At 43.6% G+C, this 17,984-nt stretch overlaps 1 protein-coding gene across 5 annotated transcripts in view; it reads right to left on the reverse strand.

Moving 5' to 3' along the window:
- The window catches only part of SEPTIN6 (septin 6), a 75,109-nt gene that overhangs the window by 27,978 nt on the left and 29,147 nt on the right, over positions 1-17,984 (reverse strand). For all 5 annotated transcript variants that reach the window (XM_055564379.1, XM_055564377.1, XM_055564378.1 and 2 more), the window contains one exon: positions 2,389-2,575. In XM_055564379.1, coding sequence (XP_055420354.1) covers positions 2,389-2,575 — 187 coding nt within the window. The remainder of the gene's footprint in view (positions 1-2,388; positions 2,576-17,984) is intronic.

Below are 17,984 nucleotides of genomic sequence, written 5' to 3' on the forward strand. Positions count from 1 at the left end.
AGAAGAGGCCACTCCTTTCCAATAGTCAACTGTCCCAACCCATCTTGTGGGGGCTAGCCCTAAGCCAGGTGAAAGAGACCCATGTGGGAAGTGAGGCAGGGCAGGGCTCCATGAAGATGCACATACGGCCCTCTTTCTGGAGCCAACACTAAGGAACCAGCCCACGGACGTGAAGACCACCCTCTGTTACTGATTTGATCTGTGCTGTGCTTAGTCGATCAGTTGTGTACAACTCTTTGTGACCCTATGGACTGTAGCCCACCAGGCTCCTCTGCCCATGTGGCTTCTCCAGGGAAGAATACCAGAGTGGGTTGCCATGCCCTCCTCCGGGGGATCTTCCCAACCCAGGGATTAAACCCAGGTCTCCAGCATTGCAGGAGGATTCTTCACCGTCTGAGCCACCAGGGAAGTCCAAGAATACTGGAGTGGATAACCTATTCCTTTTCCAGAGGATCTTTCTGACCTAGGAATCGAACTGGGGTCTCTTGCATTGCAGGAGGATTCTTTACCAGCTGAGCTATCAGGGGAGCCCAATTTGATCTGAGACTTAGCCAAAAAGAGCTTCACTGTCAGAATCTCCTGATTAATTTCTGTGTAAAGAAAGCAGAAGCAGATGCCCAATTTTGTACAGATGTAGGAGGAAGGCCTGATGCTGCCCTGAAGTTTAATCTACCTGAACCTTAATCCTTGAAATTCCTCCGAGAAGGGACAAGGCTTTTACTGCTGGAAGGTCAAGCAACTGGAAAGGGATGTGCCTGAGTGAGACAGAGCAGAGCCAAGCTCAAGTTCACACAACAAGCACAGCTGGTCCTGCCAGCACACTCCAATGGGCTGGTGTGGATGGTGCTTGGGCCCTGAAAACAGCTCAAGACTTGAAATTTTCCCCTTCTTTGCTCTTTGCCTTAGGAGAGCCTCTCCAGGCTGACGCCGCAGCTTTAGGTGTTGGTCAAAGAAAGACTGTACCTTGGCGGCACCTCCCTTCAGGTCTTTGAAGCATGGAGGTTGAAGCCCTTGGCTAGGTAATGCAGCAGGCAGTCAATTCTTGTCTCTTTTCACCACTTCCCCCATCAGCACGCTGTAAACATTGGCTGAACTTTGCCTACCTAACAGCCCACCTAGCAGGCTACCCACCACATGGCTCCGTGCTGCCTCATTCAAGACATGCAGGGCATGGCGACGTTTCCTGAGCAGCACATTACTCGCGGGCGGAGAACTCATTGCTGTGAAAAATGACAAATTGCTCCTCTTTTGATGACAGCTGAAACTCAGTGATTATAGTGAAGGTGCTACTAAACAACCACATTTAAAGATTTCTTTCTTTCTTTCTTTTTTTTTTTTGTAAAATAAATTCCCTGGAGTTAGAGAGAGCTCGGTCTGCATCCCAGATCCATTACAAGTTGTCTTGAGCAAGCTATTTGACTGTGCCTCAGTTTCCTCGTGTGTAAAATGTGAATAATAATAATACTTACCACAAAGGATTATTGGAAGAATGAAATAAAAACAATGCATATAAAGGACTCATCACAGTGCCAGGTACATATGAGATGTTAAGGGAAGAAATATACTAGTAATGAGACTTTTTAAAGAATCCCGTGGTCAATTATCTTGCACAACCAATAATCCTTTAACATGAAGAATCATTGTCTAATTTATATCTGATGTGGGACTTGCATTTTTCAGTTTATCTTAAAGCAGGATGTGCCTGAATCCCACAGCCATCTTCCTTGGGTGTGGAGGCAATGTAACCTGGCACCACAGAGCCGAGTTCAAATCTAGGCTTTGCCAGGAGCTGGCTCTATGACAATGGGTGTCTCCAAACCTCTCAGAGCCTCAGTTTTCTCTTCTATAAAATAAGAGTAATGATGGTGTTTGCTTTACTGGGTTGTTGTGAGGATTCAATGAGACACTCCACAAGGCACTTCTACAGTGGTGACATATAATAAAGGTTTAACAAATGTTAGCTGCTATGATAAAATTATTATTGATAATAAGAATAATAACTTTTGAAGTCAAGCTTGCATGTTTGATTCCAGTATAGATCAGTTAACATTGTGACAAAGGAAAAAAAAAACACCTTTCCACCACCCGAAGTCTGAGGCCCTAGACCCAGACAGCCATCTGTCCTGCATCCACCTTTATTCCCAAGAGGGATCAGGGAAGAAAACAGCTCAGTGCACACTCATGCCCGGTGCTGGGAAAACATCACAAAGCATACGACTCAGGTGCCGGAGCAATTAACACCATCTTTATGGAGGGACAGGGAGTGAAGTGGAGGATGCCAATGCCACAGAACCTCTGCCGGACTCTGGCATCAGTGTGGCACAGGAGACCACCAGGAGGGGTCCAGCAGGCCCCACCTCCCACCCACCCTCGCCCCTGCCTCCCTACCTTACTGTCCAGCTTCTTCATTGTCACTAGGTCCAGAGACTTCAAGGAATGACCCGTGGGGGCGATGAAGTACAAGCAGGCATGGATGCGAGAGTCATGGTAGGTGTGCAGTACCCTGCGGATCTTCAGCTCCTCCTGCAGGTAGGCCTCAAACTGGGCATCGATGAATTCCACGATGGGCTTGTAGCTACAGGGGAGAGTGGGGAAATGGCCAGACCCCTTCAGACACCTGGATTTTGTTAGGTCTCAAAGCTCTTTTTGAAGTGCAAAATGCCCTCGGTAATCTGACTCCTCCCACCTGACTGGATTTCAGTGGGCCTCTACTCCCGTCAGACTGGCCACCTCTTTCATCTCCACATGAGCCAACTGTGTGTTCATCAGTGTGCTTTCTCTCTGGAATGAGCACTTCTCTCTTCTCATCCCAATCTTGCCCTCCCAGGCCTCAGAACTCGGATGAATGCCCATCTCCTCCAAAATTCTCCAGTGATGCCAGAAAGCCCTTCTGGGCCTCATGAGTGTGACAAAGAATTATGCTATTGGATGGCTTACTGATGCTTCACAAGGATTAGTGTCCCCTCAAACAGACTGTGTCCTTGTGAAGGGCAGGGACAGTGAAGGGCCCTTCTCTGCCCCATGGGGCCCAGATGCAGTGTGGAGCCCCCTGGCAGCATCTGTGGATGAGCGGATGGTGCCCCAGGCTGGGCTCATGTCTTTGCTTCCTTTGTCTCCCCTGCAGCAGCTAATACTCGAGCTGGGTAGCCAGGGGTGGTCGGGATGTCTCCTTGACCCACTGCTGGGGAATCTTCCAGAATGCACTGGGTTCTTCTCAATCTTTCTGGGTTTGAGGCTCCCCTAAAATATTTTTCTGTTCTCATTTCCTCTAAGGTCATGATTTTTTTTTTTCTGTGGCCACAGGGCATGCGGGATCTTAGTTCCCTCACCAGGGACTGAAGCCACGCCCCCTGCATTAAAGTGCAGAGTCTTAACCACTGGACCGCCAGGGAAGTCCCTAAGGTTGTAACTGAAAATGTGAAACTTTGAAAATTTGGTAGAGTCTTACACACACAACCTCAACACGTGTGCACACCCCCCCCACCCCCAAGCTCATTGAGTCCCCAGGCACAGAGCTCCTGTGTGGCTCCAAGTCTTGCTGAAGAGTCTTAGCCAAGAGTCAGTCCTCTGTTCCTCTCTGTCCTGGGAAGCTTCTTTCTTCTCTATGGCCCCTACAGCCTCTTTCTGCTCTAACTAGGTCAGCTTAGCCTCCGCCCTGCCTCTGTTCTCATCTCCCTGTCTGTCCGCTGCCTCTCCGTCCGGGGCTTCCTCCCTTCAAGCAAGAAGAGGTTTGCTATCTGGCCCAGGGCAGTGGTCCCTAACCATTTTGGCATCAGGGACCGGTTTCATGGAAGACAGTTTTTCCAAGAATGGGGGTGGAGAAGCGGGGGGGCGGGGATGGTTTCAGGATGATTCAAGCGCATTACATTGATTGTACATTTTATTTCTATTAATATTATTATTACATCAGCTCCACCCCAGATCATCTGGCATTAGAATCTGGGAGGTTGGGGACCCCTGCCAGATGGGGAGTCTGCAGAGACCACTGCGGGAAGGGAATGTGATGGAAGGAGGAGCTGGGCTCAGCCAGTGCCTCTCAGCTGCAGCGGCCCACTACCTGAGCCTTTCTGAAAGATTCCCCTAGTAGAGAAGAGAAAAGAGCTTTTTAAAAAAGAAATCACAGAATTCTAGATTCTGAGAGCTACATACAGAGAGAGCCAGGTGCACGGTACCTCTGGAGCCCCAGAGAAAAATCTAAAAATATAGTCCTTTCTTTCTTCCTTTGATCCCTGTGAGCCAAACACTATTCTGAAGGGTAATGTCATCAAAGGATCACTTGGTTGCAGGGATCCTTAGAAGGTTCCTGAAGAATTAGTGGGGTTGGGGGGGAATACATCTCTTAGGTTTGTTTAATTAATTTTTGGGTGACTGGCTCATTTGAATGATCTAAATACAGCACGCCTATATTTTTTCCTCCATTATATAACTTTTTTACTTTATTTTTTGCTCTACAGAAGGGACCCAAGGAGGACACAAAGCAATGCATTTTTAGCTTTTTACCCCCTGCATCTCTAGTGACACACTGGGTCTTTCTGCTAACGCCTCTGGCCCTTAGGGTCTCTGAAGAGAGGCATCGTCAGAGCAGCCAATCCACCCACAGGATTTGGTTCAGTCTAATCCTAAATGGATGACTCATCTTTGTCTTATTCTTTTTTACCCTTTTTCTGACATTTTGATTTTTAAATTTAGTTTTATTGAGACATAAGTGACATATAGCACTGTATAAGTTTAAGGTATACAGCATAATGATTTGATTTACATACATCATGAAGTGGTTATCACAATAACTCTAGTAAACATCTATCATCTCACATATGTACAAAATTACAGAAATACAAACAAAATTTCCCTTTTGATGAGAATTCAGGATTTACTCTCTTAACTTTCATATATAACATACAGCCATGTTAATTACATTGATCATGCTATAAATTACATCCTTTGTATTTATTTACCTTAGAACTAGAGTCTTATTCATCTTTTTATCCTCAGTGTCCCACATGGTATCTGGAATATAGTAAGGGTCCCACTCCCGCTCCCAATGGCTCATCTTCCCTCAATGGCCATCTCTCCCATCCCACTCTGTCATGCTCACTGGACTCCAGTCCCTGGTAAACAAAATCTCTTACTCCCATAAGCAACCGTGTCACAAAAATGCTTCCTTCTAAAAAAAAAACCTGCTTCCTTCTGAGGGATACCTGGCTCCCCTTCAAAGATTTTTCTTCCTTCATATCCTTATCAACTGGAAATCTCTACATCCCTCACACCCCAAGGCAGCTTTTTTCCAGCCCATTTTCCCTGGCTTACTATGATCTGCTAGAAAACCCGGCTCCAATATATTCTATCCCTCTTTCTCACAACTGTTTTATCTTTTACTTTTCAGGGTAGAAATTTCTTTTTATCTTTTAGCCATGCCACATGGCATGTGGGATCTTATTCCCTGACTAGGGATCAAACCCATGCCCCCTGCAATGGAAGCTGGGAGTCTTAACCACTGGACCACCAGGGAAGTCCCTTCAGGGTAAGAATTCCTTAGCCTGGGGTCCACAAACCTTGAAGAGGCCTATGGATAGAATCCATAGGACCCATGAACTTCGACAGGAAAAAACACATCTTTTTCTCTAAGCTGTAACTGCAAGTTTAGAGTTTCTTCAGGTACAAAAGTAGGTAATGGAAAGGAAACCATAAACAAGACGAAAAGACAAACCCTCAGAATAGGAGAAAATAATTGCAAACAACCCGATCAAAAAACGGGCAGATGACCTAAACAGACTTTTCTCCAAAGAAGACATACAGATGGCCAATAAACACATGAAAAAATGCTTAATACCGCTCATTCTTAGAGAAATGCAAATCAAAACTATAATGAGTTATCACCTCACACCAGTTAGAATCATCAAGAAATCTACAAACAATAAATGCTGGAGAGGATGTGGAGAGAAGGGAACCTTCTTGCACAGTTGGTGGCAATGTAAATTGATATAGCCATTATGGAGAACAGTATGGAGATTTCTTAAAAAAGAAATGGAACTGTCATATGGCCCAGCACTCCCACTACTGGGCATATACCCTGAGAAAACCATAATTCAAAAGACACGTGTACCCCAGTGTTCACTGCAGGACTATTTATGGTAGCTAGGATATGGAAGCAACCTAGATGTCCAGAGACAGATGAATGGATAAAGAAGTTGTGTTACATATATACACAATAGAATATTACTCAGCCATAAAAAGGAACAAACTTGAGTCAGTTCTACTGAGGTGGATGAACCTAGAGCCTGTTATACAGAGTGAAGTAATTCAGAAAAAGAAAAACAAATATCATATATTAATGCATATATATGGAATCTAGAAAAATGGCACTGATGAACCTATTTGCAGGGCTGGAATAGAGACGCAGACATAGAGAATGGACTTGTGGACACAATAGGGGAAGGAGAGGGTGGGACAAATTCAAAGAGTAGCATTGAAACATATATATTACCATGTGTAACACAGATAACTAGTAGGAAGTGGCTGTATGATGCAGGGAGTTCATTCCGGAGCTCTGTGACAACCTAGAGGGGTAGGAGCGGGTGAAGGTGGGAGGGAGGCTCAAGAAGGAGGGACATATGTATACTTATGGCTGATTCATGCTGCTATATGGTAGAAACCAATACAACATTGTAAATCAATTATCTTCCAATTAAAAATTTTTAAAAAACCACACTGAGATATCACCTCACACCTATTAGTATGGCACTATCAAGAAGACAAGAGAAAAAAGAAAAGAAGACAATTTTTGTCCATTGATCCATTGTTCAATATTTGGATTGTTTCCATGTCTTGGCTGTTGTGAACGGTGCTACAATGGACACAGGAGTGCAGATATCTCTTGAATATCCTGTTTTCATTTCTTTTGCAATATGTGCTCAGAGGCAGGACTGCTGGATCATATGGTAGTTCTATTTTTTATTTTTAAAATTGTTTTCCATGATGGCTGAGCCACCAGCAGTGCACAGGTATTCCTTTTTCTTTACCTTTGCTAACACTTGATTTCTCTTTTTGGAAACAATATAAGGTGTCTATCCACAGATGAATGGATAAAAAAGATGTGTCCAGTAAAGTAATTATACTCCAATAAAAAAAAAAAGTCATTCAGCAAAAAACAAAGTAGGTAACAGTCTACAGTAACTTCAGCAGTGCCTGTGATTTCATAACCAATAGAAATTACCAATATTTTTCGTTGCCTATTACAATTGTTGCAAATATCTCAAAAAGCATTTCTAATCATGACCTCTAAATTATAATAGTTATTAGACCTGCATATAGCTATTGTTATTTCAGAGATTAGTAGAGAAGGACACAGGTTACTATATCACGATTTTAAAGTATTTTGGTAACTGTATTTTTTTGGTGGGCTTCCCTAGTAGCTCAGCTGGTAAAGAAATCCACCTGCAATGCAGGAGACCCTGGTTTGATTCCTGGGTCAGGAAGATGCCCTGGAGAAGGGATAGGCAACCCACTCCAGTATTCTTCAGCTTCCCTGGTGGCTCAGCTGGTAAAGAATCCACCTGCAATGCGGGAGACCTGGGTTTGATCCCTGGGTTGGGAAGATCCCTTGGATAAGGGATAGGCTACCCACTCCAGTATTCTGGACTGGAGAATTCCATGGACTGTAGAGTTGATATATTTTAGGCAAGTTATTCTGAGCCCAGAAGCCTCACTGGTTTAAGGGGCCAATAGCACAAACAAGCCTAGTCTAGACACTATTTCTTATTCATTTCAGATGGTGATATGTATTATGAAGACAATAAAATAGGACAATGGGATGAAAAGTGACTGAGAGCTCAGCTACTTTACATACAGTGATCAGGGAAGGCTTCTCTGAGGATGTAGCGCTTGAGCTTCAAGGATGCAAATGACAGTCATAAGAGAATATGGGAGAAGAGCATTCCAAGCAGAAGGAAAAACAAATGCAATGGTCTTGAGGCAGAAACAAGCTTGACAAATCTGAGCAAGAGAATTAGGGAATGAGGAAGAGCAATATACTGTTCACAATTGCCAAAGGTGGAAACAACCCAAAAGTCCATCAACTGATAAAATGTGGAATATCATACAATGGAATATTACTCAGCCATGAGTAATATTACTTTTCAGCCACGAAAAGGAAGAACATTCAGATACATGCTGCCACATGGATGAACCTTGAAAACATTATGCTAAGTGAAAGAAGCTAATCACAAAAGGACAAATAGTATATGATTTCACTTCTATGAAGTACTGCTGCTGCTGTTACTCGCTCAGTAGAGTCCGACTCCCTGCGACCCCATGGACCGCAGCCTGCCAGGCTCCTTTGACTATTCTATGAGGTACTAGAATAGTCAAATTCACAGAGACAGGAAAGAGAATAATAACTGGGAGCTGAGAGGAAAGGGTAATGGGAAGTTATTGTTTAATGGGTTTCCTTTGAGGATGATGAAAATGTTTGGGAACTAAACAGAGGTAGTGATTGCACAACAGTGAATTTATTAGATGCCACTAAATTTATTCGCTTTAAAATAGCTAATTTTATGTTATGTGACTTTCACTTCAAGAAATACAAAAATAATAAGAGATGAAGCAAGTGAGGTAATGGAGACAGATCACATAAGGTCTTGTGGGTAAGGTTATAGTAAGGGTTTTTTTTTTGTTTGTTTGTTTTTTAACTGTGAATAGGGTCTTCTGTTCCATACTGCCTTCTAATTGGTTGTTGTCAGATAAGAAGTCTATGACTTTCTGCATATTTATTTTGAAATTAGCTACCTTGTCTTTAAGTTGATTATATTGGATTTTGTAAATAAAGATATTACAGAAAAGTAAGAGTTTTATCTTTCAATTGTTTTCTTTCTTGATAATGTTAGCCGTCCCTTCTTGAAATACTGTCCTTTGGCTTCACTGCCACCATTAGCTCCTACCTCTATAAGAGCTCTTCTTTCTCACTCACCTTAGCTTCAATTCTTGGCCTGTCTCTGAGGTTCCATCCTGGACCATCTTTTGTGGTCATTCTGCACATCACAAACACGTTAGCCCTGGGTGGTCCTGTTCACTGTCATGGCCTCAGTTACCACTGGCTCCTATCACACTTCGTAGACACCCAGAAGTCACCCCAGTCTCCCTCTCCCACATGCCAGCCCTCTGTGTAAACACAGCTATCAGAAGCTCCCCTGCTGGAAACCCAGAAGACCTGGTCACAGACATCATACTCAAACAGTACCATGTCAGGCATCAAAGCCAAGATATCATAAGGTCAGGTCTCCTGGAACAGCGCTCAGAGTGACAATACCTCACTTACTCCATCCTTCCAATCACCTCTTTCCTCTATGCTCATCACTATTCTGCTCTCTCCTCGTGGACTCACTATCCCTCCAAACTATGTCCACTGTGCCCTCTGAAACTCCTGAACCATGGTGAACAAAACTGCCACTCAGAGTGCGGTCCCCGAACTGGCAGCACTAGCATCATCGGCAGGCTTGTGAGAAATGGAGACTCTCCAGTCTCCAACCCAGACCCACAGGATCAGAATCTATATCTTATTAAGAGCCACAGTGGCTCATATGCTACTTTAAAGTCTGAGAAGTAGCACATGCCACCTTCCTCTTCATAGCGCCTGCCTATCTCTTCATGCTACTGGAAACCTAATTCTCTCCTGAGGATCCCACTGCCTAGCAGCCCCCTCCTGTGTAGGCTCCTCATTCTCCCACAACCTGTGTACGCTGGGCTCAGTGCGGTGGGCATCCAGGCAGACCCTGAGCACTTCTAGACCATTACTCCTCTACCTCTGTGTAAAACAACACTCTCCATTTGAGACCTGTTTCATCCTCTTCCGGAGGTGCCTGACCCAGTCTTTCTTCCTGTTCCAGGTGACTGCAATGTGCTTGTGGACAAGCCATCAGCCTTCAGCCTCTTTCTTCCTGGATGGCCTCAACTTCCCCCACCTCCAGACCCTTCTACTTCAGCCACCTCCACACCAGACCATTCGCCAGGCCAGCCTCACCCAAGATAGCCTCTAACACTCTGCTCTCTAACCATTGCCACACATCTTTCCAACTCTCCTATGTCTCTATGGGCCTAAACTTGATCTTTCGCCTCATAGAATCCTCTGGTACCTTGGTCTCTCCATTATCTTACAGGCTATCAGCCCCTCATGGCCTCATCTTCTTCTTGGCCTGGGCTGACCCCCTAATTAATGGCCCCAAACACTCTTTTATCAACTCCTCTCCCATTGCACCCTCCTTGCCTGGCTGAACTGCTGGACTGGATACATTTCAGTATCTTCCCTCTGCTCCTAGACCACTGCCGCTGAATTTCACTAGAAGCAATCACAAAACATGGGGTCTTGGCGCCCAAATTCCTGGCCTCCAACCTCACATATGCCTTTAAAACAATATGACATCCCTTTGCTTGGGCTCAATTGCTTCTTCCCACTGCTTTCACTGACCAGGCCAAACTGTCCCCACTTTCCTCAAGCTCTGAAACTCATCTGTGACCCTTCCCTCTCACAGAACCATGTCACCTTCTACTTTATCAGCACAATCCGGTCACCAGGCTCATACTACCCCAACCTGCCTCACTCCCTCGCCTTCTCTGTATCCTCTAGCCTCTGAGGACAAAGCATCCCTCATCCTGTTCAAGGTCCATCAGCCCCTGTGCACTTGATCTCATTCCTTTCAGGCTCTTTTGAGCCTAGAACCTGCTATCTATCTGCTCCTCACCTCCTACTGATCACTCCCCCTCCCTGAAACCTATGAACAGGCTTACGTCTTCCCTCGTCTCAAAAAAAAAAAAAGATCTTTCCTCAGCCAGTCCTCCTTAACCACACATTTCTCTCCAACTACGGCCCTGTGTCTTCTCTTTCCTTACCAGTCAAGTCTCTCTTTTGCACCTACTACAGGGCCTGACATACAACAGGCGGCCCATAAATATTTAGTGCATGGATAGAGATGTTTTTTGAAAGAACAATCTACTCATTTATTTATTTTTACTTCCTCTTCATTCCTCAACACATTGTAGACTGGTTTCCACCCTCACCAGCATCCGAGTTAACACACTCAATGGATACTTTGGGGATTTTTGTTGTTGTTTGAAGTATAGTTGATTTATGTTGTGTTCGTTTCAGGTGTACAGCAAAATGAATCAGTTATGTATATATATGTGTGCATGCGTGCTAAGTCACTTCAGCTGTGTCTGACTCTTTGCAACCCTATGGACTGTAGCCCGTCAGGCTCCTCTGTCCATGGGATTCTCCAGGTAAGAATACTGGAGTGGGTTGCCATTTCCTTCCCCAGAAGATCTTCCCTACCCAGGGATTGAACCCACATCTCCTGCGCTTCCTGCATTCACAGGCAGGTTCTTTACCATTTAGCGCCACCTGGGAAGCCATATATAGATATATCTATAGATACAGATACCCTGATGCTGGGAGCGATTGCGGGCAGGAGGAGAAGGGGACGACAGAGGATGAGATGGCTGGATGGCATCACCGACTCGATGGACATGAGTTTGGGTAAACTCCAGGAGTTGGTGATGGACAGAGAGGCCTGGCGTGCTGCGATTCATGGGGTTGCAAAGAGTTGGACACGACTGAGCGACTGAACTGACTGACTGACTGATAGATACAGATATATCTTCTTTTTAAGATCGTTTCCATTATAGGTTATAACAAGATATTGAATATAGTTTCCTGTGCTATACAGTAGGTCCTTGTTTATTTTATATAGTGTATATCTGTTAATCCCAAACTCCTAATTTATCCTTCTTTGATGACCATAAATTTGTTTTATATGTCTGTGAGTTGCATATTTTTAGCTTTTTAAATTTTATTTTATTTATTTATTTTGGCTGTGCAGGGTATTCATTGCTGTGTGGGCTCTTTTCTAGTTGTGGAGAACCAAGGGCTACTCTCTAGTTGCGGTGCTCAGGCTTTCTCATTGTGGTGGCTTCTCTTGTTGCAGAGCGTAGGCTCAGCAGATGTGGTGCACGGGCTTACTTGCCCCAAGGCATGTGAGATCTTCCCTGATCAGGGATCAAATGGTGTCTCCTCCATTGGCAGGCAGATTCTTTACCACTGAGTCACCAGGGAAGCCCCTACTTTAAGTTTTAAATCATGAAAAGTTAAGAGGTGTTTATTTTCCCCATCAATGTATATATTGATTCATCATTTATTCAACAAATGTGTACTGAATACCCACTATAAGACAGCCGGCTACCTTGTACTCCACTTGCAAAACTTGAAAACTTAGCCCAGTCATTCCTGATCACCTCCTCTCCCCTTTCTGCAACCTCCAAACTATATACCCCCACCACCAGGCTTGATTGCCTGTTCCCACAGTCCTTCTCCACACATCTCTGTTACTGTACTTACCATATTATGTAGAATTTGTGCACATATATTTGCCCCTTCTACTAAACTGTGAGTTCCTTAATTAGAGATTATGCCTTATTTCTTAGTATTCCTGGCCCTTCACACTGTACCTGGCACACAGTGGTGGTTTAGTCGCTAAGTCATGTCCAACTCTTGCAATCCCATGGACTGTAGTCCACCAGGCTCTTCTGTCCATGGGATTCTCCAAGCAAAAATACTGGAATGGGTTGTCATCTCCTTCTCCAGGCATACAGTAGGCATTCAGAATTTTATAACCTGAACTAGGTCCCCCATGTCAACTGGTTACTATGTCTTATCAGCCTCTTCCTATCTATCCTTGAAGTTTCTGCTCCTGTTCAAGCCCTTTTCATCTCTTCCATCCTCATAAAACTTACCCATTACCTCCCTGCCTCCCTCTGGATTCTGCTTTATCTTTTTCCCAGCTCAGAAAAGCTTTTTAAAGGAGCAGTCTACACCCACTATATCTGCTTCCTTTGAAATTTTTTCAATTTTTTAAAAAATTTATTCATAATCATGCAAGCAATATGTGTACTTAATCTACTATTCTCAGAGGTAACTACTATTTTTAGTTTGATTATTCATACAGACTTTTTTCTATGTCTCTATAAACAGAGAGCGGAGAAGGCAATGGCACCCCACTCCAGTACTCTTGCCTGGAAAATCCCATGGACGGAGGAGCCTGGTAGGCTGCAGTCCATGGGGTCGCTGGGAGTCAGACACGACTGAGCAACTTCACTTTCGCTTTTCACTCTCATGCATTGGAGAAGGAAATGGCAACCCACTCCAGTGTTCTTGCCTGGAGAATCCCAGGGACGGGGGAGCCTGGTGGGCTGCCGTCTATGGGGTCGCACAGAGTCGGACACGACTGAAGCAACTTAGCAGCAGCAGCATAAACAGAAAGAAGGGCAGGGAGGAAAGGAGAAGGGGAGAAAGGGAGAAATGTTTGTTTTATTGGGAAGGGGTAGATTTATACAAATGGCATTATGATCTGTGTATCATTCTTCAACTTCTTGTTTTCACTTAGCGACCTGTTTATGTGAGTATGTATACATTTAACTCGTTCTTTTACATGGCCAAGTACAGGTCCATGGTATGGCGGTTGGTATGGCGGTACTATAGCTCATTTCGTTGCACTCTTGGTGGAAATTTAAACTGCTTAAATTTTTTTCTCATTCCATAACCAATGATACAGTGAACATCCTTTCTGTGGGCCTTTTACAAACATGTGCAATCATTTCTCTAGGCTGTATACATAGAGATGGACCTGTTGGATTATAAGATACTCACATTTCTTTTTTTTTTTTATTCATTTTTTATTTTGTTTGGAAACAAGAGTTCTTTTAGAGTGAAATGTTTTGATGGTTAAAGAATAATTCATTTTGAGACTCAAAAACTTGATATCTACTGAATTAAAATTTTTTTTCCTGTTCTGGGTCTTCGTTGCTGCATGGGCTTTTCTGTAGTTGTGGAGAGCGGGGGTTACCCTCTAGTTGGGCTTCTCATTGCGGTGGCTTCTCTTGTTGCGGAGCGCAGGCTCTAGGGCATGTGGGCTTCAGTTGCAGCTCTCAGGCTCTAGAGCACAGGCTCAATAGTTGTGGCACACAGGCTTTGGTGCTCTGCGGCATGTGGGATCTTCCCGACCCAGGGATCAAACCTGTGTCTCCTGCATTGGCAGGCAGATTCTTTACCACCGAGCCACCAGGGAAGCCCTGATATCTATTGATATTGATGGTTGTATTAGTCAGGGCTCTCCAGAGAAACAAAATCGATAGGATGTATGTTTATAAATAGAGAGAGATTTATTTTAAGGACTTAGCTTATCACATTTAAAATTTTAATAGATACTGTCAAATTTACCCTTTACAAAATCTGTATCAATTTACACTCCCAGAAAGATGAATGAAATTAGCTGGTATTAATGGATATGGTATTTTTATGTTTTATTTTTGCAAATCTGATAGATGAAAAAAATACTTCATTGTTTCATTTCACATTTCCCTGATCACTGAAGAAGTTGAATGACCATCATTTTATACATTGATGGTCCACTTACATTTCCCCTTCTGTCAACTACTTGTTTCTCACTGAATTGCAGAAGCTCTTTTTACATTTTAGAAAAACACTTTGTCTGCTATATGAAAAAGTGAAAGAGAAAGTCACTCAGTCATGTTCGACTCTTTGCAATCCCATGGACTATAGCCTGCCAGGCTCCTCTGTCCATGGAATTCTCCAGGCCAGAATAGCAGAGTAAGTAGCTGTTCCCTTCTCCAGGGGCTCTTCCCAACCCAGGGATCAATGTCTGCTATATAGGTTCCAAGTATTTTCTCCCCATCTGTAGTTTGGTTTTGCTTTTGCTTATAATATCTTTCAATAGACTATTGACTGAAAAAATGCACAACCTAAAAGCTGAGAATTATGTTTTATTTGGTGAACAAAACTGAGGACTTAAGCCTAGAAGACACCTTCTCCGCTCTAAGGGACTGCTCCGAAGAGGTAACAGAAGAGACAGATATCCAGCGGGTTTTGCAACAAAATCCAGATAGTCAGACCATCAAAAGACTACTGCTAGTTAAAGAAAACCAGACATCTCAAGTTAATGAGTGCAGTGCTTTTCTATGTATGGGAAGAGCAAGAGTCTGGCGGGGCTCACTGAAATCATGCCTTTGATAGGCATCTTAACTGTCCAGGGCCAGTATTCTGCTTTTCTCCATCCATCCTGAGTCCGCTCGGAATGCACTGTTGTGGGTGGCCTCAGTGGAAGCTGCCTTGATGCAACATCCTTTGTTTATTGATAAGGCAGGTGACATTTTTCATCCACAAGACAAAGGTTTTGTTTTGCTTAATTTTTAACGAATTTAAATCTGTCAGTCTTCTCTGACTTCTGGACTTTGCATCACAACTAGAAAGGCCTTCTCTACCCTCCAAAGTTACAAAAATATTCTCCTATGTTTTCGCGTCGTATTTTTAGAAATTGTTTTTAATCCAACTGGAATCTATTTTGGAGACTGGTACTTGTGTGGGAGGGTCTCGTCTTATTTTTTCCTGATGGATGACCTATTTCCCCAGCACATTTTCTTGAATAGTCCATTCTTTTCCTTGCTAATGACAAATGCTAAATTCTCACAGAAACAGGAATTTGATCGTGGACTCATTTTTGGGTTCAATTGCTCTTTTTGCTAGTCTGATGCCTGTGCTTCCTTATCTCCCATTCACTCATGGCAAACTAGTTTCACCCACAATACCCCTGGAATTATCATTCTTAAGTGTATTTATTAATGACCTCCATTCATGTTGCCAAACCTAATGAATATTTTTCCTTTTTTTTTTTTTTTTTTGCCATACCAAATGGTTATGTGGGATCTTTAGTTCCCCGACCAAGGATGGAACTCGTTGCCTCTGCAGTGGAAGCTCAGCGTCTTAACCAGTGGACCACCAGGGAAGTCCCAATATTTTTCAGCTTTTATCTTCCTGGACACTATTTATCATATCCTCCCATATGCTACATGATACAACTCTCCCTTGATTCTTCTACCAATAAAAGTCATGATCATAACAGTATCTTCTGGTTAATAGTTACCCTGTGCCAGGCACTGTTTAAGAATTTCCTACATGTGGAGTATGCCTCACCCATCACCCTCTGGGTAGATATTAGTATTATCATCATCTCCTCTTTACAGAAAACTGAGGCATAAAGAATTTAAGTGCCAGACTTCCCTGGTGGTCCAGTGGTTAAGAACCCATCTGCCAATGCAGGAGACATGGGTTTGATCCCTGGTCCAGGAAGATTCCATGTGCCTGTAAGCTGCCAACTACTGAGCCTGCGCTCTGAAGCCCGTGCTCTGCAACACGAGAAGCCACCGCAACTAGAGAGTAGACCCCACTCACGGCAACTAGAGAAAGCCTGCGCTCAGCAGAGCCAGTACTGCCAAAAATACTTACAAAAAAGAATTGAAGTGCCGAGTTGTCGTGTGAGCCCTGACAGTTGTAACTTGCATTTTTTTGTAACTCAAGTGCCTGATTTAAGCTTTGATTTCAGAGGCATGCCACTTCAATAAGACATTACTTCAAGGACGGCTATCTCGAATAAACACATTGCCAGCCACAGAAAGATAAGGAACGAGCCTTCCCCACCCCCTCACCCCTCCACCCCAGGCTTCTTTGTTTTAAAGATCTTGGTGAATTTCTATAATTGACCATTTGAGCCACTTGTTTTCTCTCTCACGTTTTAAATTCACCAATAAAGAGCAAGCCTGCAAAACTACAGGCCACCCACCCCCACCCTTGATCCCAGGGAAATTAGAACCCCTGGCCCAGGTCCTCTCTCTCTTTCTCTACCCTTGACCCTCGCCCTTGCTGTGTGGCCCCAGGTATGCCTTCTCCTTTCCAGGACCTGTGAGTAATAAACCCCTTTTCCCCTTCAAGTTCCCTGATGGTTATTACTGAGGGTATCTTGCAATTGTAAGAACCACAACACTGGTTATGGATAGATAGGCTGAGACCTGAACAAAACACATCCCGTGCAACATCCCTGAATTAATAGGTAGCAGGATGGGGCCAAACCCAGCTCTGTCAGAGCCCAAAGCCTAGGTTCCTAAGCACACCCCTTTTTCCAGCCTGTGCTCTGTCTCCCCCTCCAGTTGCTTTTGCTCCAGCGTCTTTCAAGTGGTAGCCTTCCCATTTCCATTTCCCGTGGATATATGTTTAGGAGTGCTATTGCTGGCTTTTATGACAAGCTTGTGTTTAACTTCTGAAGAGACTCCCACACTCTTTTCCGAAGTGTCTGTACCATTTACCTTCCTGCCAGCAGTGTCATGAGGGTTCTGATTGCTCCACATCCTCACCAATACTTGTTGTTTTCTATTTTTTGGTTATAGCCATTCTAGTGGGTGTGAAGTGATAACTCGTTGTGGCTTTGATTTGCATTTCTTGAATGGCTAATGATGTTGAGCATCTTTTGATGTTTTTATGAATCATGCATGTATATCCTTTGGTGAAATGTGTATTCAGAACTTTTGCTCACTTGTTTAATTGGGTTGTTGTCTTCTTTTGGAAAAGCAAGCTTTCTTAAAATACTCTGGTTACAAGTCCTTTATAAGACATATGATTTGCAAATGTTTTCTCCCTGTCTGTGACATGTCTTCTCAATTCCTTAATATTGTGAATCTTTTTAATATTAATGAAGTCCAGTTTATGGTTCTTTTTCTTAAAAAATAGTGGCTTTCCCCAGGCTCTAGCCTTAGTCCCTGCTCTTCTCAGTTTACCTCCGCATCCTGGTAAAGCAGGGCTTTCTGATGCTCTATTTTAGTGCAGCTGCACTGACCTATCCATGCCTTCGTGGCCTTGTCAGAATGGAGAAAACGTGGCTTTTTGTTACAAATCCCTGGAACTCACTCTACTCCTGTTCCCCAGCCCATTTCCCAGAGGCGTCTCATTTCTACTTATTCGAGTTTGTGTTATTTGATATAAGCATGTATCATACTTATAATTAAGAAAAACAGTAAGCATACTAAAAATATAAAAGAAGCAGATTAGCCTCTAAGGGGTTCTATCAGTTCAGCCCTCCCAAACCATCATTATCCAG

This window comes from Bubalus kerabau, chromosome X (genome assembly GCF_029407905.1).
Source record: "Bubalus kerabau isolate K-KA32 ecotype Philippines breed swamp buffalo chromosome X, PCC_UOA_SB_1v2, whole genome shotgun sequence".
In the NCBI taxonomy this organism is placed as follows: Eukaryota; Metazoa; Chordata; class Mammalia; order Artiodactyla; family Bovidae; genus Bubalus; species Bubalus kerabau.